Genomic DNA, 26798 nt, shown 5'->3' with positions numbered 1-26798 from the left:
GACTTTATTAGCTATATTAACGTTACCATTTTTGAATATTATGCAGCATTATGAAAGAAGTCTCTTATGTTCATCAAGCCTGCATTTATTTGATAAAAAACAGCAATATTGTGAAATATTATTAAAATAATGGTTTTCTATTTTAAAATAATTTAAAATATAATATATTCCTGTGATCACAGCTGGATTTTCAGCATCATTGCTCCACTCTTCAGTGTCACATGATCATTCAGAAATCATTCTAATATGAGGATTTAATGTCAATGATGGAAACTGTGATACTCTTTTCAAGATTGTTGGATTAATAAAAAGTTAAAAAGAACATAATGTAATAATATTTCACAATATCAGGCTACTATTTTTTCTGTATTTTTGATTAAATAAATGCAGGCTTGATGAGCATAAGGATCAGTGTTGGGCACGTTACTTTAAAAAAGTAATTAGTTATAGTTACTAGTTACTTCTTACAAATAGTAACTGAGTTAGTAACTGAGTTACATCATTATAAAAGTAACTAATTACCAGGGAAAGTAACTAATGTGTTACTTTTTTTTTTTTTAATGTTTAAATATGTCAAATAACTTGATGCCCCCAATATTAAATATGTTAAATGAATGAATTGGACACTAAATAGAATACATTATTATTATAAAACATTGTACATTAATGTACACTATTGTAATGTTGCTGTGGGACAATGTGAGAGACACCTATCAAATTCAATATATTATTGTAAATATTATCAGTAGACCTACTATAGTGTAAATATTGTGTAAATAGTATCAGTACTTCTTTACTACTCCTCTGGTAGTAGAGCTCACGTTATCACCTGGGTTTTTAGCCACTAATATTGTGGCTGTGATGACGTGAGGCTTCATTAGATTAGAAATAGAATTACTTGCCACCGACGTGGATAGACTCTTTCTCCCTGGGCATAAGCTTCACGTTACATTTATGTAATGTTTATAAACATTCTTACCGTTCATCTCAACGAGGGAAAAGTAGCGCTTATATTTCCAGTTTGCGAAAGCTACCTTTAAAGTCGTTGGACTGCCATCGCTGACTGTGCATATGGGTGTGCGTCAAAGGTGTGTGTGTGTGTGTGTGTGTGTGTGTGTGAACTCAACCTATCAACCTCAACCTTGTCTCCCACCCACCAATCATCATCAGTTATGTGTACCACCCAACCCAACCCCCAACACGCATGGCTAGCGCGCGCGCACACACACACACACACGCGCGCGCGTTGCAGGTCCGAGAGCCTGTTCGGATGAAAACCGCTTCAATGAGCTAAATTATAGTAACGCCGCATTTTTTTCCTCAGTAACGCTAACGGCGTTGTAACGGAAGAAACAGTAATTCGTTTGATTACTCGTTACTGAAAAAAGTAATTCCGTTAGTAACGCCGTTTATCTATAACGCCGTTATTCCCAACACTGATAAGGATATATATATATATATATATATATATATATATTGCCCCTTTTTTTACATTTGAGCCCCTGCCCCTGAAGAACTCTCTGCACGGCCCTGTGCCAGAATAAGAACATATTTTGGCTGAGATCTGGTTGGGTTTTGGTTAGCCGAAGAGTAAATCTCTGGCATGTATGTGCTGTACTGTAAAACAGCTGTGAAGATGTGGTGTTAATTGGTTTATATTTTATACATCATTATAAGGTTCATTTTAATTAACCGGTATACCGGTCAAACGTTTGGAAACATTACTATTCTCATCAAGCCTGCATTTATTTGATCAAAAATACAGAAAAAATGTAATATTGTGAAATATTATATCCTAAAAAAAAAGTATCAAAGGGTTAATATATATATTAAACCTTTTTTTTTATGATTTATTGATGAATAAAAAGTTCAAAAGAACAACATTTATTTGTTAAGCAGGACAATAGAATAATTTCTGAGGAATCATGTGACACTGAAGATGCTGAAAATTCAGCTTTGATCTCAGGAATAGATTATATTTTAAAGTATATTAAAATAGAAAACCATTATTTTAAATTGTAATAATATTTCACAATATTACTGTTTTTTACTGTATTTTTGATCAAATAAACGCAGGCTTGATGAGCCCTCTTTCAAAAATATTAAAAATAGTAATGTTACCAAACTTTTGACCGACATACACACAATATATGATATATTTACAAGCTTTTATGTTGGATGCGATTAATTGTGATTCATTGATTAATCAATTTGACAGCATTAATTATATTATATTGTTTTAATATAGTAATATTTTGTTTATTAAAATTTTATTAAAATGTGCTACATTAAACATTTATTATAATATTAAAGTATATTAAATGTATTATATTCAATAATGTCCTATATTAAAGCTTTTCGATAATTTAAATGATCTCAAATCCATATTTTTCTTTTATGTCAGCAAAATAATGAAAATGACTTACAATTTATGTAGTAAAATTGTAATCCAAAAGTGTGGCTTTGGCTTTTATTTGTATAATTTAATTATATAATTATATTAAACGTATAATTCATTAAATACATTTTATTTACATTTTATATTTATGCATTTATCAAATAAGAACAAAGAAAAAAGAATAAAAGCCATTTGAAAGGCAATTTTAATGACTATTTCAATCATATTGAAATAGACATAAACGCCACAGAAAGAACAGATGAAAGTTGATCATCCACAACTCTCTTCTTCTATTATTTCTTATTCTCCTTTTCCAAGAAAAACAGGTCAGGAAGCCTCTTACTTCACAGCTGTTTCCTCGGCGACCTCCATGGAAACGGTCATCATTCCGGCAGACTCGCCTCCCGCGGTGCTCACACATTCGGCTTCATCGGTAATCTACAACACACATCCACACAAATAAGCTTCCCATGGAGTAATCCTGCCTTCCAGACCGGATCCAACTGTCATTCCACTTTATGCTTACACAAACACACACACGTTATGCATGCAAACGCACACCTGCTCACCTGCTGATCCTCCCACAGTATCTCCACCATTTTTTGACCTTGCTTGGGCTGCCATGGCTCCAGGGTGGGCGGAGCTTGAGTAGTGGTGGGGACTGTGGTTGGCTGAAACACTTGAGTGGTGGTCGCAGGTGTGGCCGGTGTGGCGTGTTCTGGTGTGAGTTTCTCGGCGAGGTCCCAGGTGGACTCGGAGAGGTCAAAGGTCAAGGTTGGCAGGTCACAGCGGACCCCGCTGTAACCCTCACTACACTCGCACGCAAACCCATCGCCCTCACCGTCCTGACTACAGTTGCCATGGAGACAGGGGCTGCTGGCGCATGGATCTGCAAAAAACTGCACCCAATAACATCACGAATGAGGGGTGAAAACGGCATCACATTCTCAAACATTTTAAATTGCTCCAGTCACGCGAAGCAAACAATTCAACCATCCTTTCAGGCAAACATCTATCGACTAACAATCACTTGGCCTGAAGAATGAGAACCGAGAGCGATAAATAAACTGAAATCACAGGGTGGAACAGAAGAGCATCATCAGAAATGAAACAATAGCAACAAAGCGATCCCGCAAGACTGAAACACCTGCACCAAAATCTACAGGGCTAATTCCTAATGCAGTCATATTGATCCAATTAGTAATCATGCTCCATTTCCTTTGGCAGGGACATGCCTTCTTCCCAAAAGAGATAAAGTAGGCCTTATATGAACTGTGTGTGTGTTTCCCTGCGACATTACACAAGTAATCTAACATAAAATGCTTCTACTGAACAGCAGCCATACTGAATAATAGATGATATCAAGGAATAGCAATAACACATGGCTCAGCTAAAATAGCCTCTCCTTATATCACTGCACGGCCCCCCAAAAAAAGTCTCTTTGGATTTAAATATGCAAATGCTTAAGACTGCAGTGATTATTATGTTTCTAGCAGGTTATATGTTTGGCAACAGTTCTTCTAACCCTTATTGATGGAGTGTGTAGCTTTTCATTTCATAAACCACCATGTAGGAAAACACATCATGGCCATATTCCAGGATGACAATGTCAACATTCATCAGGCTCAAACTGTGAAAGGAAGCATGAAGAATCATTTTCACACATGGATTGGAGTCCAGACCATAAAATCATTGAAAGTCTTTGGGATGTGCTGGAAGAGACTTTACAGAGTGCTGGACTCTTGCCAGTGGTGTAACAAGGGCCGGCGCGTGCCTATCAGTCCCTCCAGAAAAACGTGATTATGCGATCGCATGATTTAATGCATAATCAGCCAAAGTCCGCATATTTATGCAGGGGGCCGCATTTTTTCAAATACGCCGCACTTTTGCTGCGTAAATTGCCTATTTCCGAGTGCAAAATATGCGGGCTAGCATGATTTCACAATCCTCGCATTTTCGTTGCAAAAAAGTCACATATTATCAGAAAGTTGACAAATATTCGTTTACTTCACACAAGAGCCACCATTTCCCCCTATTGCCATGGGAACGTTTTGAAGTGACGTAATTACCCGACGCGAACGTCATTGAAAATCTGCAAAACCTGTGGTGAAACCATTGATATCAGTGAAACCATGATGAAGCACGCAAATTCCCAGTTGCCAACAAAATATAACAGCAAAAGACTGTGCAAAGCAGTTTCCCGGTGTGTTGACCGATTTCAAAACACAGCATCATGAAGCTTCAAAGCGTTATGAATCAGCAAATCGACTCAGCAGTTTGAAGCGTTATGAATCAGTGAGTCGATTCAGCGGTTTGAAGCGTTATGAATCAGTGAGTCGATTCAGCGATTTGAAGCGTTATGAATCAGTGAGTCGATTCAGCGATTTGAAGCGTTATGAATCAGTGAGTCGATTCAGCGATTTGAAGCGTTATGAATCAGTGAGTCGATTCAGCGATTTGAAGCGTTATGAATCAGTGAGTCGATTCAGCGGTTTGGATTGCCAAAGTCACGTATTTCAGCAGTTTGACACGCGATTCGAATCATGAATCCACTCGCTGATTCATAACGCTTCGAAGCTTCATGATGCCGTGTTTTGAAATCGGTCATCACTATACAAGTTGTTAGTATCAAAGTATCATTTGTTTTAGCACAAAAACTATTCTCGTCGCTTCATAAAGTTATTGTAGAACCACTGTAGTGAGATGGACTTTGTAACAACGTCTTTAGTACCTTTTATTGGTCTTGAGAGTGTAAAGTGCATTGTGCCAATGGAGGCCTTTCTGAGCCATCGGATTTACACTAAAATATCTTCATTTGTGTCTGAAGATGAACGGAGGTCTTACGGGTGTCGAACGACATGAGGGGAAGTCATTAATGACACAATTTTCATTTTTGGGTGAACTAACCCTTTAAAGGTCCCATGGCATGGCATTTTTCTATTATTTTATAGTGTTTCCTGAGGTGTACTTATATTGTTAGTATGATTTTTACATCATAAAATGTCATAATTTAGAAATAAAAGGGATTTTGTCTATACTGCTGTTTGCCCTGTGGCTGACTGCCCTGTTTCAAGAGGCGTGTCTGCTGTGAGACTTCAGTAAAAACGGCCACTGCTGTGATTGACTGACATCTTTGCATTTGAAATGAGCGGAGGGGGCGTGGTTTAACGAGGTCTACGAGGCAGGAGCTGCTGCCAGAGAGACGGATGGACCTGAGTTCACTTCACATCAGTTCTTTCAGCACATCTCAGTTCAGTGAACTGTTGTAGTTACTAGAATATACTTCAGGTTATTAGTTTATTTCTAGTCGGAGGGGCTGTCACTCATGTCAGAAAGTTAGTAACTTTAGTAAATTATGGATCAGCGCTGACTCGAGACGTGAACCCTTTAGAACGATTCAGTCCGATTTGGTGAACTGGTTCGTTTCACTAAAAAGAACCGATTCAAAAGAATGATTCGTTCGCGAACCGGACATCACGGAGACGGAGCGATTGCTAACAAAGTTATTTATAGTAACTACTGAGTTGTGAGAGCGCTGTCTGTCAGCGCGAGTTTATTGTGTTTGTATCTGAGAGTTCTGAATAAACACGAGTCCCAGTCACGCCGAGTCCGTCTTCATCATTATTACCAACTTTGTAACACATGCAATGTACCATTACAGCGTGATGAACGAGTTAGTAAGTTTGATTAAAGCATTATTTCTAGATATGTTCCAATCATATGAAAAGCGTCAGTGTAGCATTGAGTACACAACACAAACAAAGACACAACAGCAGTAATCGAATGTAATCCAGTTTATTGTGGGGAAAGCTGGCTAGCTTAGCCGGATACGCTTACCCCCCGTCTGCTTAATCTCACGCCGCGTTTGGTGCCTCCGCTGTGGGCCAGATGCAGTACTGGGGGTCGGGGATGTTGAAGGCCGAGCTTCGGCGTGCGTGAGGTTTATCTCTAAAGATGTGGCTCTGCCGATGTTAAGCAGAAACTCCCGACTGTATGCACATTTAAGAACAGATAGACGCGACGAGGAAGTACAAAAACACTGACTCACAAGATATAAAACACGAAAACACCATTCTGTCGGGAGAGAGAGAAGCCGCAGTGTGTGCACGAATAATAAATAATTAGCTACACATAAGAAGAAATCACTGATCAGAAGGAACTGAAAAAAGACTTCTATTTTCATTTGCACATCCAAACACGGAGAAACTGCCAGCGTTCACTCGTTCACAAGCCATGATCTCTCGAGCGTTTGCATGGGCATGCCAGATTCTCTGGGCGGAGGAAAGGGAGGAAACCGTTCCTGCTTGGACGTCAAACCAGGAGACTTCAGGATTGGCTAGTCTGGGCTGTCATTTTCTCAAAGGCAGAGAAATACAGCCAGAACTCGGTTTTACACCGATCAACATTTCTATCCACTTGGGGACAATATTCAGGCTAGGGGAACTCATATTAATGTTGAAATACCTCATAAAATGAAAATTTCATGCCATGGGACCTTTAAGAGATTGCACTTTGTGCATTGGAAGCACTCAAATGTCTGTTTTGTATAGCTACCTCTGTAAAACAGGAAGTTATTTATTAATTTTTTCAGAAGTAGTTGCATATTCCTTTTGTAAAGCTACAGAACTTGTTTGACTCAATGTTTTGAGTCATGAAATAGCATAAATATCCCGCATTTTCCATTGCATTTTTTAAGAAAACGTGCTGCATAATCAAGGACTTTTGCCCGCAACAATCACAAAAAAAGCCGCATTTTTCTGGAAGGACTGGCCTATAGGCAAACTAGTTACAGTCAGGGCAGCAAGAATAAAAGAGATTTTTTTTTCCCATTTAATAATAATTTTTTTGGACGTTCGTTTGAATTATTGCACTTCCATCATCATGTTATCACTCCATTAGTTATTCTAAATTAAGACCGCCTGTCCACCAAAGCGTTTTTAGCCAGCTGAAAACGTCTCGCTGTGGGCGCTTGAGAGCGTTTTTTTCAGTTGAGACTCTTTGCTTGTTATGATACAGAATATCCGCGGAAGTGTTACTAATATCTCATTTGAGATATTTTGTTTTTGTATTGATTCTATATAAAAATGCTGATACAATGTAAAGTATTTCCTCTGGCTCTTGTTTTTAAATTATTTTGTTCCGTTATTATACTGCTTGTTTTCATCTGTTGACGTTGAACACGCAGAATGTGGTGGTTGGTCGGTGTTGTATTTGTCCCGCCCCTCCTCCACTGTGATTGGACGGCTGGGTGAAAAGTGACAGTGATGAGCGCTGCGTTTTGCTCAAAGTTCAACATTCTTCAACTCTCGGTGACCAGTAAAAAACACTCAGCAATTGAGCGTGAAATACTCACTCAGCGCCTCGTTACGCTCATGGCGTTCTAAAAACATTGAAAACAATTGAATACGCCAGCCAGCCGCATGAAAAAAACACTTTGGTGGAAACGCGGCCTAACTTTCCTTCATTCTAGTAGCCCAAGCCCACCCCATCCCACCCCACCTAGAGTGCCATCGGTCTACATGAAAAACTCCCTGATGTACATCCAAAAATATCATCATCAAAAAACAGACAAAAAAAAAGAAATTCCATACATGAATACAAAAGATGACTACTTTTACTGCTGGAGATGGCTAATGATTTTAAAGCCTGACACGCGCTTCTGAAAGGTATCCTTATGCATGTGTATCTATGTGAGAGAAACAGGGGAGAAGTTATGTGGCTCACTCATTATTGTGTGCGTAATATTTATATATTCCAGCTAACATTTGGACATTTAATGACCATTGAATAGACATCCTTCTGACACGTCCTGTCATGGTTGAAAAATAGTTCCAAAATGAACGTTGAGCATACCTGAATGCCTTTTTTGGAAACGTAATGTAAAAAATTTTCTCGATTTATGCCGTCCTACAGCAGCTATTTTTGGCCAGAGACACAACCTTGCCGTCGGACCAATGTTTGCTGGGATGCCATATTGATATGAATAATATTTATAACCAATACGAAGAGCTGTGCAGAAGAACTTATATAGTGATGACCGATTTCAAAACACGGCATCATGAAGCTTCGAAGCGTTATGAATCAGTGAGTCGATTCAGCGGTTTGGATTGCCAAAGTCACGTGATTTCAGCAGTTTGACACGCGATCCGAATCATGAATCGACTCGCTGATTCATTACGCTTCGAAGCTTCATGATGCTGTGTTTTGAAATCGGTCATCACTATACAAGTCGTTATTTAGGTTTTTTTTGCGCACAAAAACTATTCTCGTCGCTTCATAAAGTTATTGTTGAACCACTGTAGTGAGATGGACTTTGTAACGACGTCTTTAGTACCTTTTATGGGTCTTGAGAGTGTAAAGTGCATTGTGCCAATGGAGGCCTTTCAGAGCCATCGGATTTCAACTAAAATATCTTCATTTGTGTCTGAAGATGAACGGAGGTCTTACGGGTGTCCAACGACATGAGGGTAAGTAATTAATGACAGAATTTTCATTTTTGGGTGAACTAACCCTTTAAGTACTGTTAAAATCAGATACCCAGATACTTTTACTCAAGTCGCATTGGAATTGTGACTTGTAACTTGTCAGTGAGTCATTATCGCTGTAAGGTATCTGTACTTTTTACTGGTTTTCAGATACTCTTCACACCTCTGACTCTTGCATTGTCAATACAAGATCTTGACTAAAACTGTATGCACCTCATGAGGGAAAAAAATGCCAATTCATGTGTGAAAACGATTCTTCATTCTCCCTCCCAAGCATTCGTTTCACAGGCATTGTGATCCTGGAATATGGCCATGATGTGTTTTCTACATGGTTGTTTAAGAAATGAAAGGCTACACACTCCATCAATTAGGGCTAGAAGAACTGTTGGCAAACATATAACATGCTAGAAAACATAATAATCACTGCAATAATGATCCAATCATAGGCTCTTAAGCATGTGCCTATTTAAATTCAAACAGCGACTTTTTCTTGGCAAGGCAGTGTATAAGGATTTCTCTGTATTACTGGATCAACTGAATAAACATTCTCTGTCCCAAAATAGAAGAATCTGGCAACGTTTTTGTTGTTGTACCATACGTATCACAGCAATTTGTAAAGGAAATGTCTACAAATGTCTATTTAGCAGTATAAACAACAAGGAATGATGTCAAATAGAAATTCAAAATCAAAGCTGTACGGAGCTACAGATGCGAAACACTCAGACAGGAGCAATCGATATATCACTATATCACAATTGATATATCGCCATATCACGTTTGAAAATAATGTACCACCTACAATAAACTCTTCAATAAACCTAACCGATAATGTTTGCTTCTAGTCTTTGAGCTCTTTTATCTGGACTCTTGTTCACAAGTGTAATTCTAGACCAGGTGAACTACTGAGCAAGTTTACTATGTCAGAAAACCCAAACATATGGAGCTAGTTATGTGATGCAAATGTTAAAGAGATAGTTCACCCAAAAATTTAAATTACTGCATGATTTACTTATCATCAAATCATCCTCGGTGTATATGACATTCTTCTTTCAGACGAATACAATCGGAGTTATATAAAAAAATGTCCTGGCTAATCCAAGCTTTATAATGGCAGTGAATGGCTGCCCAAAATTTGAAGGCCAAAAAACTGCATCAATCCATTATAAAAATAATCCACACAGCTCTGGGGGGTTAATAAAGGCCTTCTGAAGTGAAGCGATGGGTTTGTGTAAGGAAAATATCCATATTTAACACGTAATAAAGTACAATAGCTAGCTTCCAACGGACTGCCTTCCGTATTCAACTAAGTCTTTATTAATCAATAATCTGTGTGGAAAGGAACACATTTGTTGGTGTTGTACTGCCAGTAGTGTTCAGTTTCAGTAGTGTTCGTGAAAACTGCAGTGAATTGTATTTATTGGTATGTTTTGGGAGTTTTGCAAACATGTAGGATGAAAATCCATCAACTGATAACAATTATGGTGTTAATAAACTGCAGACTGCAGAACACATGAGACGTTTTGTCCTCATTCACATCTGTCCCCAGAGCCCTGTTATTAAGCTAATCAACTTTACTGGCAATCACTGAGGCACATCTTACTTCTAATGCACATGGTGAGGGCTTCACGTTAGAGGCTATCCTTGATTTCACCAGTTACAATCACGTTTTCATGTCAGTCCAATTATTAAAAAAATCGGTCAGCTGAATTCTCAATGCGACTTGTTCTGTGTGTTGCTGTTGTATCTGAATCTGTCATCATGTCCACTTGAGCTTTGACACCTGCAACAGTAGATTCGTTGACTTTTTATTGTGTATAAATAGGTGTATATAGTATGTAGTTTCTTTTAAAATGCCCCTATTATGTTTTTTCGATTATTCCCTTTCATGCAGTGTGTAATATAGTTGTAAACTTTCTGCAAAGTTGTAAAGTCAAAAGTGCACAATAAATAGAGTTATTGGGCCCTATTTTCATGATCCGAATCCACTTTTGCTAGTTTAACAATGGAAAAAAATCTGTTGCCGCACCAGGGTCCAAAGGGGTTGTACCTAGTCTCTTAATGAGTAATGGGTGTGTTTTGGGCGTAACGTGCAATAGACCAATCAGAGTCTCATCTCCCATTCCCTTTAAAAGCCAGTTGCGCTCGCACCATGGCGGATTCACTATTTACAAGGAGGAATGTGCGAGCAGAAAGACTGAATTCTTCTCCAGAGAGGAATCCTTTTATTTTTAATATTTAAAAATGTTTGTGTGCTGCTGCGCATCCCTGTGTGTGTAATAAGCAGAGTGTACGCACGTTGTGCACCCACCTATTGGCACATATTACTAACACGCCCTTTAAAGCTACACTGTGAAACTTTTTTTGTTTATTCTTAGTTAAAAACACTTAGTTCTTTCAAAAATATATGTGCTCATTAATGTATATTTACTTCTTTCAAGTAATAAAGTATTCTCGTAAGTTTATAATATGCCATTGAAAATACATGCGGGTAAGGGGTTCGAATGCGGGTCACCATGTTGCCCCTCCATCTTGAAAGTACATTAGCCAAAGAGGGACATACCCGTAAATTCAAGCTTCGCCTTTCGCGTTTTAACACTCGATGGCACAGTGTTGAATGTGGACGAGGTCGAACTGGAAGCCATATTAATTTTGGACTAAATCGGCCACCGTAGGAGTTAAAACGAAATCAGAATTGAGAGGAACAGAAACTATTATTCACTGGATGGTCATATACCTTTCCACCGCTAGATGGGGGAAAATATCACACAGTGTAGCTTTAAATAACACAAAAATACTGCGCTATTGACTTTCGACCAGGTTTTTGTTGGTCAATGGCGCAGTCGTTTTCAAAATAGCAACTCGCCAACAATGCGCCTGGACACACCTGGTTTTCAGACCAGCACGCCCATGAGCGAACACATGGGCGCGAGTGCATTTGCTAATTAAACATCGTGGCGCTGGACGTGATAATGATAACTGAGTTGGGTTGAAACTAGCAAAAATGAAAGCCATCTGTCTCCCAAATGAAAGAATCGACTCTGAACCGCCTAAACGAGTCAGTTGTATTTAGAATCCCACTGCGTTACGGTTCTACATCACTTGAAAATACATTTGCATAATGCCCGCCTATGTTGTTTGTTGTCCGCCTGCAAGCAATTTGACCCGCCCTTAAACACGTAATTTTACTTCTAAAATCCCAGAGTTCAACACGGGATTCGCAAAACGCTTGCTCCTGAAAGATGGGTCAGTACTTATTTGGATCAGCTTGCTCCTCAGAATCACAACCTGTAAGTATAAATAATTATTGATGTGTATATTTTCTACACGGTGTTCAAAATAAGTAGTTTTGTGTAGGAATTACAGTTGAAAAATCTCATAATGTACCTCAAACTGAATAGCGTATCATTGAGAAACTTCCTGCTCAGGTCGTACTTGCACTTTAGAAAATGCTGGGTTAAAAATAACCCAAGTTGGGTTGAAAATGGACTAACCCAGCAATTGGGTTGTTTTAAGCAAACATTTAACCCAACCGCTGGGTTAAAACAACCCAATTGCTGGGTTAGTCCATTTTCAACCCAACTTGGGTTATTTTTAACCCAGCATTTTTAAGAGTGTGTGGAGGTTTGGGTTTGAATAACCAATGTTTCATCATCGGCTCAGAATGATATGGTCAAATCGACATCAGCTTTACTGTCTTTACAGTGTGTACAATCGCTGAGGATTTAAGAAGCCTCCGTAGCTGAAGAACAGTTATGGTAATTATGGCGTTAACTTCCAACACGCGCTGTAAGTGTTCGACCAATCACAACAGACTGGGCCATCTGGCCAATCAAAGCAGAGTAGCTCATGGAAAGGAGGGATTTAGAGAGACTGGTTCATCTGTCAAGTCGTTTGAGAATCATTGAAAAATGTGGTGATGTACAATCAATGTATATTATGAGAAAATGTAAGTGTTTTTTGACCTTTGATCCATGTAAATCGGTTGTAGGAGACCCTCCAAAACAAAATTAGGAACCTTTAAAATAACATGGTAGGGGCACTTTAAAGACATATATCTAATATGAAATATATTTTAGGCTTATACAGTATATGGTATTGGTATTATAATGTATTGTTTTTTATTTATAAAAAAAAAACTGACATGAAATGGTACATTGTGTTCAGAACAAATTCTCTGATCCATTTTAATTGATGATTTAAAATAAGATATTTTACCAATACAATAGCAATAAGATATTGTGTTTGGGACATACACTGGAAAGACCTGATGTACAGGATCTCTCCCTGCATCAGAGACTGATGGAGAAAAGGACCAGGAGGCCTACAGTGACAACAAAGGGTAGGGATGCTGAAAAAGAAGTAGAAATAGTGTGGGAAGAAGAAAGTGTCATGGATGAGGAAAATACCTTCAAACTGAGAAGAAATGGATGAAATATTTACAGTACCAATCTATCTCAATCCCCAATTCAAGATATCTCACTAGACCTGCTCTCACATACATCCATACATCCCTACCTTTGGTTTCTTCCATCTGATTTTAAAAGAGAGCTTCCTTCTTCTGATGTAAAGTACTGTGGGTTTGGATTCCCTTTAGCTCCTCAACCACTGGAGCTTATGTTTATTCTATAGAGACAATGTTTAATATTCTTTCACTGAGATTAAAGAAAGTATTTGAGCCTGCCTCTCAAAACCCCAAAAGGTTACTACTCTTCAGATCCCAGCAAAGACCTCCTCCACTTAGTCTCTTTCCCTGTTTTTAAAGGTCACATTACAACCAAATCACACTGAAACCTCTCCTTAGACTTGAAAAACAACTCACGATCGCAAGCTTGAAAAGGCCGAGCTTGTCTTCCACAATAGGCTATAATAAAAATGACTGAAAAGTTATTATTTAAAAATAGCAGGTATTCATTTTGTAATTTAAAATAGGACGTTTTAGAAATTTAAGTTGTGACTGATATATATATATATAAATAAAAATAATAATACATATGATATGATATTAATAAAGCAAAATTAAAAACAAAAAAATCTCAAATTGATTTTGATTTTTAAATTATCTTTTCACTTTGATTATTATGTAGGCCTAAAATTTATTATTCTGCAACTTCTATGATATAAATAAAGCAAAATTGTACTGCAAATTAAATTTTTTTTGCTGATTTTTATATTTAATTTTCACTTAGAATATTGTTTATTACAAATTATATATTAAAAGTGCACTATGTTACTTTTCCATCCGCTAGAGGTCAAAACAAAGGCGTAGTTTGATGACGTCATGTTTGAGCACAGAATCTTGGGACATGTGGTCTTCACCTCACAGCCGGTGGGAAAGAATCGGGATAGGACTCATGTTCATGTATAGTTATAGTCATGTATAATATATAGTTGTGTTGAAAATTATGTTATGACGTTACTCAGTGCGTTCTCGCGTCGGCTGCTATGACACTTGTTCACACTGCAGTGAGAGTAAAGCGTTTCTGCAAAATAAAACCGCAAACCGAGGGTAACGCAGATATGACGCCATCGACAGGCGACTCCCTCACAAGTCCCGGTTCCTTGGTTAAAATAGCAATTTCTCATGAATTACAAAGAGTTGGAAACATTAGCGATATTGTAAGTACTCAACTGAACAAAATATATAACACTGACCTACGAGCCAAGAACCATTTTTGGTGCCATATAGAACCTTTTTCTTTAGAGTGTACTACTAGGTTGGAAATGGTGCCAATCCAATGTATTGCTTACATGTGGAACACATTCAATGTTTTCAAAGCAGTGTCAATATACCTTTAGAGAAATGTTCAAGTGAGTGTGTAGCACATGTGGCACTTCTTGTTGACCTGGAAAACATGGCAGTGTCTCACATGCACAATCACAAATCCACTCAAAAAGAACAATGTGTCTGTGTGCCTGCATGCACGTGTTTGTGAGTTCAGGAAAGATCACAGAAAGAACAAAATGTTTCTAATACACACACACACACACACACACTCACAGAGCCAGCTTGATAGCCCACTGTCATCCGACTATTAATAGAGAAAGTAAAAGAGACAGTGTGTGTGACAGCTCATCCCTCACCATTCAGTTTGTATAATGACTATGAATTAATGAATTCTCCAGTTTCCTTTGAGAAAAGAAACAGTTTTAATTCATGAAAGTGTCTTTCACACAGTGTTCGCACTCATACAGTATGAATATCATCAAAGGCCAGGTATGAAATGGAAATAGAGTGTGATTGGCCCATCGCCACTGAACATCAGAGGATGGCCTGAATGAATACTAACCAGCCTGCAGATGGAGGACACCATTAATAGAGAAATACAAACACATGGAAAATGAGTTGCATCAGAGAAAAATTGTTTACAGCAGCATGGGCCACAAAGGATTTGTCTTTTCTTACATTAAAGGTTGAACGAAATAATATTCAACTCATTATTGCTCTATGAAGCAGAAGCGGAAAAAATGTCCTCAGGGGTTTTAATGGAACAATCTATATACAGTTCTTTTTAGTCATGTAGGTGGATCGGAAGACAGTTTGACAAATGTCATTGCAGAATAAAAACACATGCACTCAAAGCCCGACATCACTGGCAATGACATTTATCATTGCAGTTCTGAACGGCAGGTAGAAGGGAGCAGTGGTGCCACCAATTAAGCATCTACATGAAGCCATATTAGTACAGAAGAACTGCTGAATTAAAGATTCTTTGGAAAAACTGACTTATTGTGTTTCTAAACAAGGCAGGGTGGGATCAATGTTCCCCATTCAACAGCATCATAACAAAAAGCTACTTTCCCTGAAGCTCCAAGATTGAAAGAAGCTTGTCTGCCCATACTGGTAATGCGTCTGTTGGGGCTACACTAAATTCTGTTGAATTAGTCTTGGCATCTAATAGGGTTTTCACTAGGCCTACTTGTATTCAACATTTGGAGTTGAGGAGCATGTGGAGGAAGTTAAAGGGTTAGTTAACCTAAAAGGAAAAATCTGGCTTTATTTCACTCCATGCTGTTCCAAACAGGTGCGATATTCTTTCTTTTGTGGAACACAAATGGAGATGTTTTGCAGAATCTCCAGGCTGCTCTTTTCCGGATATCAGTGGTGATATATACTGTCAAGCGCCAAAAGCATCATAAACGTAGCTCATAGATTTGTGCGTGCAACTTCATATAGAGTCATAGGTTTGTGTGAGGAATGGATTGAAATATAATTGGTTATTAACTTCTGTCGTCACTTTCATTTGTGCACATTTAAATCTGGTGCTAAAAATCAGTGTATGACTTCAAATCATGTTGTTCCAAATCTGTAAGACTTTCGTTCATCTTCAGAACTCAAATTAAGCTCTTTTTGATTTAATCTGAGAGCTTTCTGTCCCTTCATTGACAGCTACGCAACTACCAGTTTGACGCGTAAAAAAAGTTCATAAAGACTTTGTGAAACTAGTCCATTTGAATCATTGCTTTATATGGTGAACAGATTGAACTTAGGCTTTTATTAACATATAAACATTGATCAGCGAACATAAACAGAACCTGCTTTCTGCGCAAGAACAAACCTCATTTGCTCAAATGTGCTGAGTAACACGAGAATGAACCTCATTGGTTCTTGCAGAAGCTTAAACGTGATGCGTAACACGAGAATGAACCTCATTGGTTCTTGCAGAAGCTTAAACGTGATGCGTAACACGTGAATGAACCTCATTGGTTCTTGCAGAAGCTCAAATGTGCTGCGTAACACGAGAATGAACCTCATTGGTTCTTGCAGAAGCTTAAACGTGACGCGTAACACGAGAATGAACCTCATTGGTTCTTGCAGAAGCACAAATGTGCTGCGTAACACGAGAATGAACCTCATTGGTTCTTGCAGAAGCTTAAACGTGATGCGTAACACGTGAATGAACCTCATTGGTTCTTGCAGAAGCTCAAATGTGCTGCGTAACATGAGAATGAACCTCATTGGTTCTTGCAGAAGCTTAAACGTGACGCGTAACACGAGAATGAACCTCATTGGTTCTTGCAGAAGCTCAAATGTGCTGCGTAACAGGAGAATGAACCTCATTGGTTCTTGCAGAAGCTTAAACGTGACGCGTAACACGTGAATGAACCTCATTGGTTCTTGCAGAAGCTCAAACGTGATGCGTAACACGAGAATGAACCTCATTGTTTCTTGCAAAAGCTCAAACGTGATGCGTAACACGTGAATGAACCTCATTGGTTCTTGCCGAAGCTCAAACGTGATGCGTAACACGAGAATGAACCTCATTGGTTCTTGCCAAAGCTCAAACGTGATGCGTAACACGAGAATGAACCTCATTGGTTCTTGCCAAAGCTCAAACGTGATGCGTAACACGAGAATGAACCTCATTGGTTCTTGCAGAAGCTCAAACGTGATGCGTAACACGAGAATGAACCTCATTGGTTCTTGCCAAAGCTCAAACGTGATGCGTAACACAAGAATGAACCTCATTGGTTCTTGCCGAAGCTCAAACGTGATGCGTAACACGAGAATGAACCTCATTGGTTCTTGCCGAAGCTCAAACGTGATGCGTAACACGAGAAGGAACCTCATTGGTTCTTGCCGAAGCTCAAACGTGATGCGTAACACGAGAATGAACCTCATTGGTTCTTGCAGAAGCTCAAACGTGATGCGTAACACGAGAATGAACCTCATTGGTTCTCGCCGAAGCTCAAACGTAATGCGTAACACGAGAAGGAACCTCATTGGTTCTTGCCAAAGCTCAAACGTGATGCGTAACACAAGAATGAACCTCATTGGTTCTTGCCGAAGCTCAAACGTGATGCGTAACACGAGAATGAACCTCATTGGTTCTTGCCGAAGCTCAAACGTGATGCGTAACACGAGAAGGAACCTCATTGGTTCTTGCCGAAGCTCAAACGTGATGCGTAACACGAGAATGAACCTCATTGGTTCTTGCAGAAGCTCAAACGTGCTGCGAAACACAAGAATGAACCTCATTGGTTCTTGCCGAAGCTCAAACGTAATGCGTAACACGAGAATGAACCTCATTGGTTCTTGCCGAAGCTCAAATGTGATGCGTAACACGAGAATGAACCTCATTGGTTCTTGCCGAAGCTCAAACGTGATGCGTAACACGAGAATGAACCTCATTGGTTATTGCCGAAGCTCAAACGTGATGCGTAACACGAGAATGAACCTCATTGGTTCTTGCCGAAGCTCAAACGTAATGCGTAACACGAGAATGAACCTCATTGGTTCTTGCTGAAGCTCAAACGTGATGTGTAACACGAGAATGAACCTCATTGGTTCTTGCCGAAGCTCAAACGTAATGCGTAACACGAGAATGAACCTCATTGGTTCTTGCTGAAGCTCAAACGTGATGTGTAACACGAGAATGAACCTCATTGGTTCTTGCCGAAGCTCAAACGTGATGCGTAACACGAGAATGAACCTCATTGGTTCTCGCACGTCAAGCAAACACGCTTGATCTTTCATTTACCACAACTGATGTGTGCGTTGATGAATATTCATATTTGAATAAAAGACTAAATTAAATCTGTTCATCATATAAAGCAGGGGTTCTCAACCCTGGTCCTCGCGGTCCATTGTCCAGAGTTTAGCTCCAACCTGTTTGATTAGGGTTGGAGCTAAACTCTGAGGACCAAGGTTGAGAATGCCTGATAAAAAGCAATCGTGTCTCTTCAGAAAATTCACATGGATTCGTTTTATGATCTCTTCATGAACTTTTTGAAGCGTCAACGTGGAGCTGTCAATGGAGGGACAGAAAGCTCTCAGATTTCCTCAAAACGATCTTCATTTGTGTTCCAACCATGAACGAAAGGGTTTGGAACGACATGAGGGTGAGCAATTCATGACAGAATATTCATTTTTTAATGGAACTATCCCTTTAACTATTCTTTTTATGTCCCCATATAGTACTCTCTCAGTTGGTTCTCCTGAACGTCCCTCTCTATGTACTTTGAGCCTTTGATGTCCTCTAAACATCTCTCTTTCCTTTTACCCCTTCAGTTCCAATTTTACTCATTTATCTTACTCTTAAATCTTCTTTAATCTTACAGGGTTGTTAGTCAGATTGTTAGTCAGATGTGCATATGTTTGAATCTACAATTTTTTTTTGTTGAGATGAAAGCTTTGCAGAAACAATGGTCAGTCAAGCTCTCTCTTTAATATTAATGAATTCCCTTCTGCTGCTTAACGAGCTGGAATCAAAGCAAAAAGACCAAAGAGGAGAGGAGAAAAACACGATGACCCTTAAAATAAGCATCCCTTGTGATATGGCCAGATCTGCGGTTTCTAAGTATGCTTCCACCTACGGTAGTAAATAAGTGACTGTGCGCATAAAGCAAATGCAAAAACACATCCCTCACAAACTGACCTAGCCTTTAAACACGAGTTTTCAGAAAGGACATGTGATTCATGCACAATCACTCTGCGTCAGCCGCTGCACAACACCTGAGACTGAGGTGGAGTCAGATCCTCAAGGGCAAAAAGGATGCTAACTTATTATATCAAACCATTCCCGTTTATCTCATTATTTCATAAAATTCTGCTGCATCACATAAGTCGTCATGTTTGCAGCAGTTAATGAAGTTTTTTGGGGAAAAAGAGGCTGTCTCATTACAGGGTGAATGAAGAACACCAGCCTTGCCTGGAGAAATGGAACACTGAGTGACGTCACAATGACTTCAGGCGTCTTCGACCAATCACGGTTAATCTTGCCAGTGCTATACACCAATCACGCTGCGGCTTCCTTTCGGGGAGATGTAAATGAGCAGTGACGTCACAGGACACAGGTTTAGACACAAGCTTTAACTAAGGTTGAGGAAAGGACAGGGCTTATTGATGCCTGTCTTACAGTGAAGACATCTTAGACAAATCGACAACCGCACTACGTTTTATTAGATTAGATTAGATTAGATTCAACTTTATTGTCATTACACAAGTACAAGTACAAGGCAACGAAATGCAGTTTAGGTCTAACCAGAAGTGCAATAGCAGCAAGTGCAGGATATATACAATGGTTGCGTAAGTGCAGGACATAAAAATGTTCTGAATATATATAAATATGTATAAGTAGAGAGATGGTTATTACTATAAGTAGAACTGAATTTACAGATGAATATATACAGTGAATAAATATACAGATGGCTATTACTATAAACAGAATTTACAGGTGAATATGTACTATGAATAAATATACAGATGGCTATTACTATAAACAGAATTTACAGGTGACTATGTACTATGAATAAATATACAGACGGTTATTACTTGAACAGAATTTTACAGTTAGAGGTATACAATAATATGTTAGGCTAATATGAGGAATATAGCAGTGGATTAAGTTAGTACAATAAATTATGGACAGAGCTATCCGAAAGAAAGTGTAAAAGTGCAGTGGAAAGTGGTTGCATATTCCAGTTAGAAGTACGGTGCAAAATGCAAATGTAAACATTGTTACTGTAAATACAGTCGGCAGTGCAGATGAGCATAATCCAGTTACGGTATGGTGGTGCAGAATGCATAAGTAAACAGATGTTACTGTGATAAACAGTCGGTAGTGCAAATAACAAAGTGAAGGCGGATGTGAGGTAGGAGAGTTATCAGTTTATGAGGGAAGTGGATCAACGGGGGTTTGAGTTCAGTAAAGAGACAGCTCTGGGGAAAAAACTGTTCTTTAGTCTGCTGGTCCTGGTCCGGTGGATCCTGAAACGCCTGCCGGAGGGCAGGAGAGAAAACAGTCTGTGGGCTGGGTGAGAGGAGTCCTTGAGGATGCTGTGAGCTCGATGCAGACAGCGTTTCCTCTGGATGTGCTCGATGGCAGGCAGTGGAGTCCCTGTGATGCGCTGGGCAGTTTTCACCACCCGCTGCAGTGCCTTGCGCTCCGCAACAGAGCAGCTCCCATACCACACTGCCACACAGTTGGTCAGGATGCTTTCTATTGCGCAGCGGTAGAAGTTCACCAGGATAGCCGAGGAGAGCTGATTCTTATAACCTTATGAGTGCCACCTGTTGTTCAGTAAATATGCATGTGCAGCTCTTAGATCTTTTGGATCCAGCAAAGCTTTGCTGCGATTTAGGTCAGAGGGCCTAATTGTGTCTAGCTGTGCTACTCACATTCAGCCTTTGTTCCCATTAGTGTATTAACTCTGATGTGCGTCTACAGCCAATAAACAACAAATCTGTTGCTAATACCTTAAAACAAAGGCCTTTCCTTAAAAGGGTTCACAGCTGGCAAAGGGCTTTCAATACATTTTTTTATTTGAAACTACCGGACTATAGCCTGACAAGCCAGACCCACATCAAGATGTTGGGTCTGGGAACTCACCATTGGCAGGGCTCAATCCAAGGGGCGGGATAAACGGTTGTCTTTCAAACTCCCTCTGCACACAATAGGATAGCGCCACAACCAACCAGAGCAATGCAGAAGGTGAAGCGGAGCTAGTTGAGAGATTAAAGTTTCGCCGTATCCGGTCGGCAAAACTCCGAACACATCTTCCTTTCTTAAGAATGACTTCAGTGCTGTTCTTTGTTCTTTCCTCAAAGAAAAGCTTAACTCCAAGTCTTGCAGAGTCGCGGCCAAAGCTGATTCGAAAGACAGCTGTTCGCCAGCTTCTTTGTTTACAACTAGCACGCGGAACCGTTGCAACTCTGCCGTCATTATGTTAAGCCCCGCCCACCGACTCTATACACGATGTGATTGGCCTGACCAGAGTTTAATTTTTCCAGCTCGCAAGCCAACGGAGAGTTGCTAGATGACCCTGGCTGCAAATTATATTTGCTGGCTAGGGTGCATCTAGATTTCTAGGTTAGCTCAATAGCTAACCACAACAGAAACGTCTTAAAGGGATAGTTCACCCTACAAAGAAGATGCTGTCATCATTAAAGGGGCACTTCAGCGCTGGGAAGATAAATGTGTATTTAAACTGGGTCATTTATGTAGTAGAAAATGTGAAATAATTTTTTTAATTGGTGCCTTCTAGACTGAGAAAAGACAGAAAATTACATTTGCTGCCGCTAGGGTGCGTCTAGATTTCTAGGCTAACCTGACTACAGAAAAGAGGAAAACTTCAACTCCCATAATGCACTGGGCATGTTGCCGTCCAAGGCCACTCCCACCAGTCTGCGACCAGTCAAATACTGCCTTGCTTTAGTAGGAAATACTTCTTAGCAAACATTTAGTTATAATGGTGTTGACTTGTATTGTTCCTAGGTGCAAAGAATTCAAAGAGTAAATGTTTAGCGGGAGTGAGTTACTTTCAGTTTGCATCAAACGATCCAGCACGTTGTAGGAAGCGGATAAAGGTGGCTAAAATATGGAGAAAACTGGGTGGAAAATCTGAAAAACTGTGTTTGTGGACATCATTTCACACTGGATGATAATGAACTGTGTTTTATGCCAAACGGAGGGTAAAAAACTGGGAGAAACTGCGGCTCCGTCAGTTCCACCCAACTCCTGAAGCAAAACGCCGTTGTGTGCAGGTAAGAAAGCTCTTGCCATAGTGTTCCATTTTTACCATGCTGTTTAAAGAGTAGACAAAGTCTGTTGCAATTTTCAGTGATAAACCTAATATCACAATAACTGTCCTGTTAATAACCCTCTCCCGATCCGACTGTCGGACACAAAGATCCATCAGTATTTGTACCTGTATTTTTCACGAAAGCCCTTGAGCTGTCAAAATCTTTTGCTGACAAATAAATGTGAATTTCTCGGTAGAGGTAACACAGAAAACGAGTAAACATTGATTTGCATATACTACCAGCATTTTAACAAAACAAATCAGACTGAAAATTGTCAAAGTTACACTTTAAGGCAATTTAAGTACTGTACATCATCTATGAGCGTAAACTGAAAATTAAATCAATATATGCAATGGTATCATCATTAATCATTAGAGTTATATTTTGAATTAGGTTTTATTTTATATTTGCATTTTTTTTTCAGTTTCATTTTGATGATTTAGATCTATTTTGTTTTTGTAATTTTCATTCTTTTTTTACATGTCTATATAATATTTTTTATTTATTAGTTTTAGTTAATTTAGTTTTAGTTATGTTTGTCCTTCAGCTTAAACTAAAGTTTCTTTATATACATTTTATTTTATTTGAAGTAACGGAAATGCTTTTAATGGTTTTAGATAACAATAATTACACTGATGTTGATATAATTAAAATGATGATATATTGAAATAAAAGGCCCTATAATTATTATCTACTTAAGAAAATTGTATTCATACATATATATTATCTCACTTTATCCTTGTTTTAAGCATAAAACTAACAACATTTCAAGGTTTTTTTTCTTACAAACAAGAAAAACAATCTTACAAAATGGGAAATGTTATTTAAAAAAATACACTATATTGCCGAAAGTTTTGGGACGCCCGCCTTTACATGCACATGAACATTAATGACATCCCATTGTTAATCCGTAGGGTTTAATATGGAGTTGGCCCACCCTTTGCAGCTCTAACAGCTTCAACTCTTCTGGGAAGGCTTTCCACAAGGTTTAGGAGTGTGTTTATGGGAATTTTTGACCATTCTTCTAGAAGCACATTTGTGAGGTCAGGCACTGATGTTGGACGAGAAGGCCTGGCTCACAGTCTCCGCTCTAATTCATCCCAAAGGTGTTCTATCAGGTTGAGCTCAGGACTCTGTGCAGGCCAGTCAAGTTCCTCCACACCAAACTCGCTCATCCATGCCTTTATGGGCCGACGTTTTGTGCACTGGTGCTCAGTCATGCTGGGACAGGAAGGGGCCGTCCCCAAACTCTTCCCACAAAGTTGGGAGCATGAAATTGTCCAAAATGTCTTGCTGAAGCATTAAGAGTTCCTTTCACTGGAACTAAGGGAACAAGCCCAACCCCTGAAAAACAACCCCACACCATAATCACCCCTCCACCAAACTTTACACTTGGCACAATGCAGTCAGTCAAGAACCGTTATGTTTTTTTTTCTTAGAAACAGGAAAAACAATCTTACAAAATGGGATAACATAAATTATTTAACATATTTTCTGAAAACAATTTTGCAAGTAAATGTATAATTATTTTAAAGTGTTTATTTTACTGGAAAACAAGAAAATATATCTATATAATATTTAATATTTGTATTAAATTATTAAATATATTATTCACTATTTTAGTTAATTTTAGTCCTTTAGCATAAACTAATTAAAATCAGAATCTATAGCTGAAAATAAATATGTTTTACATTTTTTACATTTTATTTTATTTCAAGTAACATAAATGTTTTTTTTTATAATGGTTTTAGTTAACAATAATAACCCTGATGTTGATATAATGGAAATTATGATATCTTGAAATAAAAGGCCTAGTAATTATTATAAAGAAAATTGTATTCATACATTTATATCTCACGTTATCCTTGTTTTAAGCATAAAACTAACAACATTTAGATGATTTTTTTTTACAAACAGGAAAAACAATCTTACAAAATGGGATCATTTGAATTATTTAACATATTTTCTGAAAACAATTTTGATATTGTTTTATATACAATTTTTTAATACTTTATTTTAAAGTATTTTTTTGTTTCAAGTGTATATTTTACTAGAAAACAAGAGTAAAATCATTATATGAAAATATGTCTATATAATATTTAATATTTTTATTAAATAATTAAATATATTAATCATTTTAGTTAATTTTAGTCCTTCAGCTTAAACTAATTAAAATCGGAACCTATAGCTAAATTATTATTTAATTTTATTTCAAGTAACGGGCATGTTTTTAATGTTTTTAGTTAACAATAATAACCCTGATGTTGATCAAACTGAAATGATGATATATTGAAATAAAAGGAATAATAATTATTGTCTACTTATAAAGAAAATTGTATTCATAAATATATATTTTCTCACTTTATCCTTGTTTTAAGCATAAAACTAAAAACATTTAGAGGATTTGTTCTTACAAACAGGGAAAACAATCTTACAAAATGGGATCATATAAATTATTTAACGTATTTTCTGAAAACAATTTTGCAAGTAAATTATTATTAAAGTACATTTTTGTTTTAAGTGTATATTTTACTGGAAAACAGGTTGATGTACAGTTTTAAGATAATATTTTTTTAAAAATGATACGTTTCTTATTGATCCAGATTGGACCATAATTGCACCACAATGCACTTGACTAGAGGTTCAAAGAAAGCTTGCATCACCCATCACAGAAAGGCTCAGTGTCCCGTAGTGGTTTGTTATAAAACAGAATGCAATGAGGTCAACGCTGCATACTTGCAAAATTAATTAAAAAGGTGACAGACTGAGAATGATTTTGCTGCCTTTGTGTACAAATACATTGCAGACCATATCTAACTGCAAGATATACAGTTATGCTGTGATCTTCACCTCTAACACACACACACACGCACAGCCGCCTCTCTTCTCCTTCCTATCTGTTGCCACAGCAACGCAGCACTCTCCGTCACATCGCACATGAGCTCTTGCAGACCTTTGACAGACATACAGTTATAATTGCTTATTCACAGCATCAACACTCTCACATACGACCAGCATGCAGAGACGTCCAGTGGATCAAGTTGGCACTCTCACCTCACAGTTCTGTCCTGTAAAGCCCTGGCTGCAGATGCATGTATAAGCCCAGAAGTCCGACTGCATCTGTGTGCTCTGACTCTCCTCCATCTCTCCCACCCGACTACAGACGCCTCCATTCAGACAGGGTCTGCCCTCGCAGGGGTCCGGCGGCACGCTGGGGGCCTCAGTCGGGCTGGGGCTTGATGTCAGAGGGGTCCCGAGTCCACTCCTCACCCCGAGGATGAGGAGGAGAGGAAGTATGAAGCACTGCATGAGAACGGTACGGATGTTGGCGTGTCACAAATGTCACCTTTTCTCTTCTGTGCATACGCTGGTGTAGAGAGCAGATCAATGGATTACAGCCGTTCGTTTTCAGCTGTGTGTGTGTGTGTGAGAGAGAGAGAGAGAGAGAGAGGCAGTTTGCTGGACTGGAGGGTCTGAGCGTGTTTGAGGAGAGGAGAGAGAGGAGCTGAAGGGAGGGAACTCGTCCACAGTGACAGCATGTGACGACACGCACACACTCCGCCTCTCTCTCTCTCTGTAGATTTCAGTGTATTTCTGCTGTGTCAGTGTAGCTGAAGCTGTGCAAGAACAGTCAGACGCCTACACATTTACAAGTCTCATCACTGATAGCTTCTCGCTGGATGCAATAATTATTTTCATCTCATGACCGATAAATGAATTATATTCAAATACTACATTATTTTGTCAGTATTACTTTTTGCAATAAGGCTCCATTTGTTATCATTGGTTAATTATATTAGTTAATGAAAAGATACACTATATTGCCAAAGGTTTTGGGACGCCTGCCTTTACATGCACATGAACATCCCATTGTTAATCCGTAGGGTTTAATACGGAGTTGGCCCACCCTTTGCAACTATAACAGCTTCAACTCTTCTGGGAAGGCTTTCCAGTCAAGTTCCTCCACACCAAACTCGCTCATCCATGTCTTTATGGGCCGACGCTTTGTGTACTGGTGCTCAGTCATGTTGGAACAGGAAGGGGCCATCCCAAAACTGTTCCCACAAAGTTGGGAGCATGAAATTGTCCAAAATGTCTTGGTATGCAGAAGCATTAAGAGTTCCTTTCAATCGAACTAAGGGGCCAAGCCCAACCCCTGAAAAACAACCCCACACCATAACCCCCCCCCCCCCCCCCTCCACCAAACTTTACACTTGGCACAATGCAGTCAGGCAAGTACTGTTCTCCTGGCAACCGCCAAACCCAGACTCGTCCATCGGATTGCCAGACAGAGAAGCGTGATTCGTCACTCCAGAGAATATGTCTCCACTGCTCTAGAGTCCAGTGGTGGCGTGCTTTACCCCACTGCATCCGACACTTTGCATTGCATTTG

At 38.9% G+C, this 26798-nt stretch overlaps 1 protein-coding gene across 1 annotated transcript in view; it reads right to left on the bottom strand.

Annotated features, from left to right (window-relative positions):
• Positions 1 to 25918, bottom strand: part of dner (delta/notch-like EGF repeat containing) — a 65401-nt gene extending 39483 nt beyond the window's left edge. Inside the window, exons 1-3 of the mRNA XM_079825214.1 lie at positions 25460 to 25918; positions 2968 to 3297; positions 2742 to 2836 (exon numbers count right to left, since the gene is read on the bottom strand). Coding sequence (XP_079681340.1) covers positions 2742 to 2836; positions 2968 to 3297; positions 25460 to 25714 — 680 coding nt within the window. The 5' untranslated portion in view covers positions 25715 to 25918. The remainder of the gene's footprint in view (positions 1 to 2741; positions 2837 to 2967; positions 3298 to 25459) is intronic.
• Positions 25919 to 26798: the final 880 nt, after the last annotated feature.

Source organism: Gobio gobio, assembly GCF_949357685.1.
Source record: "Gobio gobio genome assembly, chromosome: 9".
Taxonomy (NCBI): Eukaryota; Metazoa; Chordata; class Actinopteri; order Cypriniformes; family Gobionidae; genus Gobio; species Gobio gobio.
The sequence above is the reverse complement of the archived record's forward strand: the minus strand, read 5'-3'. Positions and strand labels throughout refer to the sequence as shown.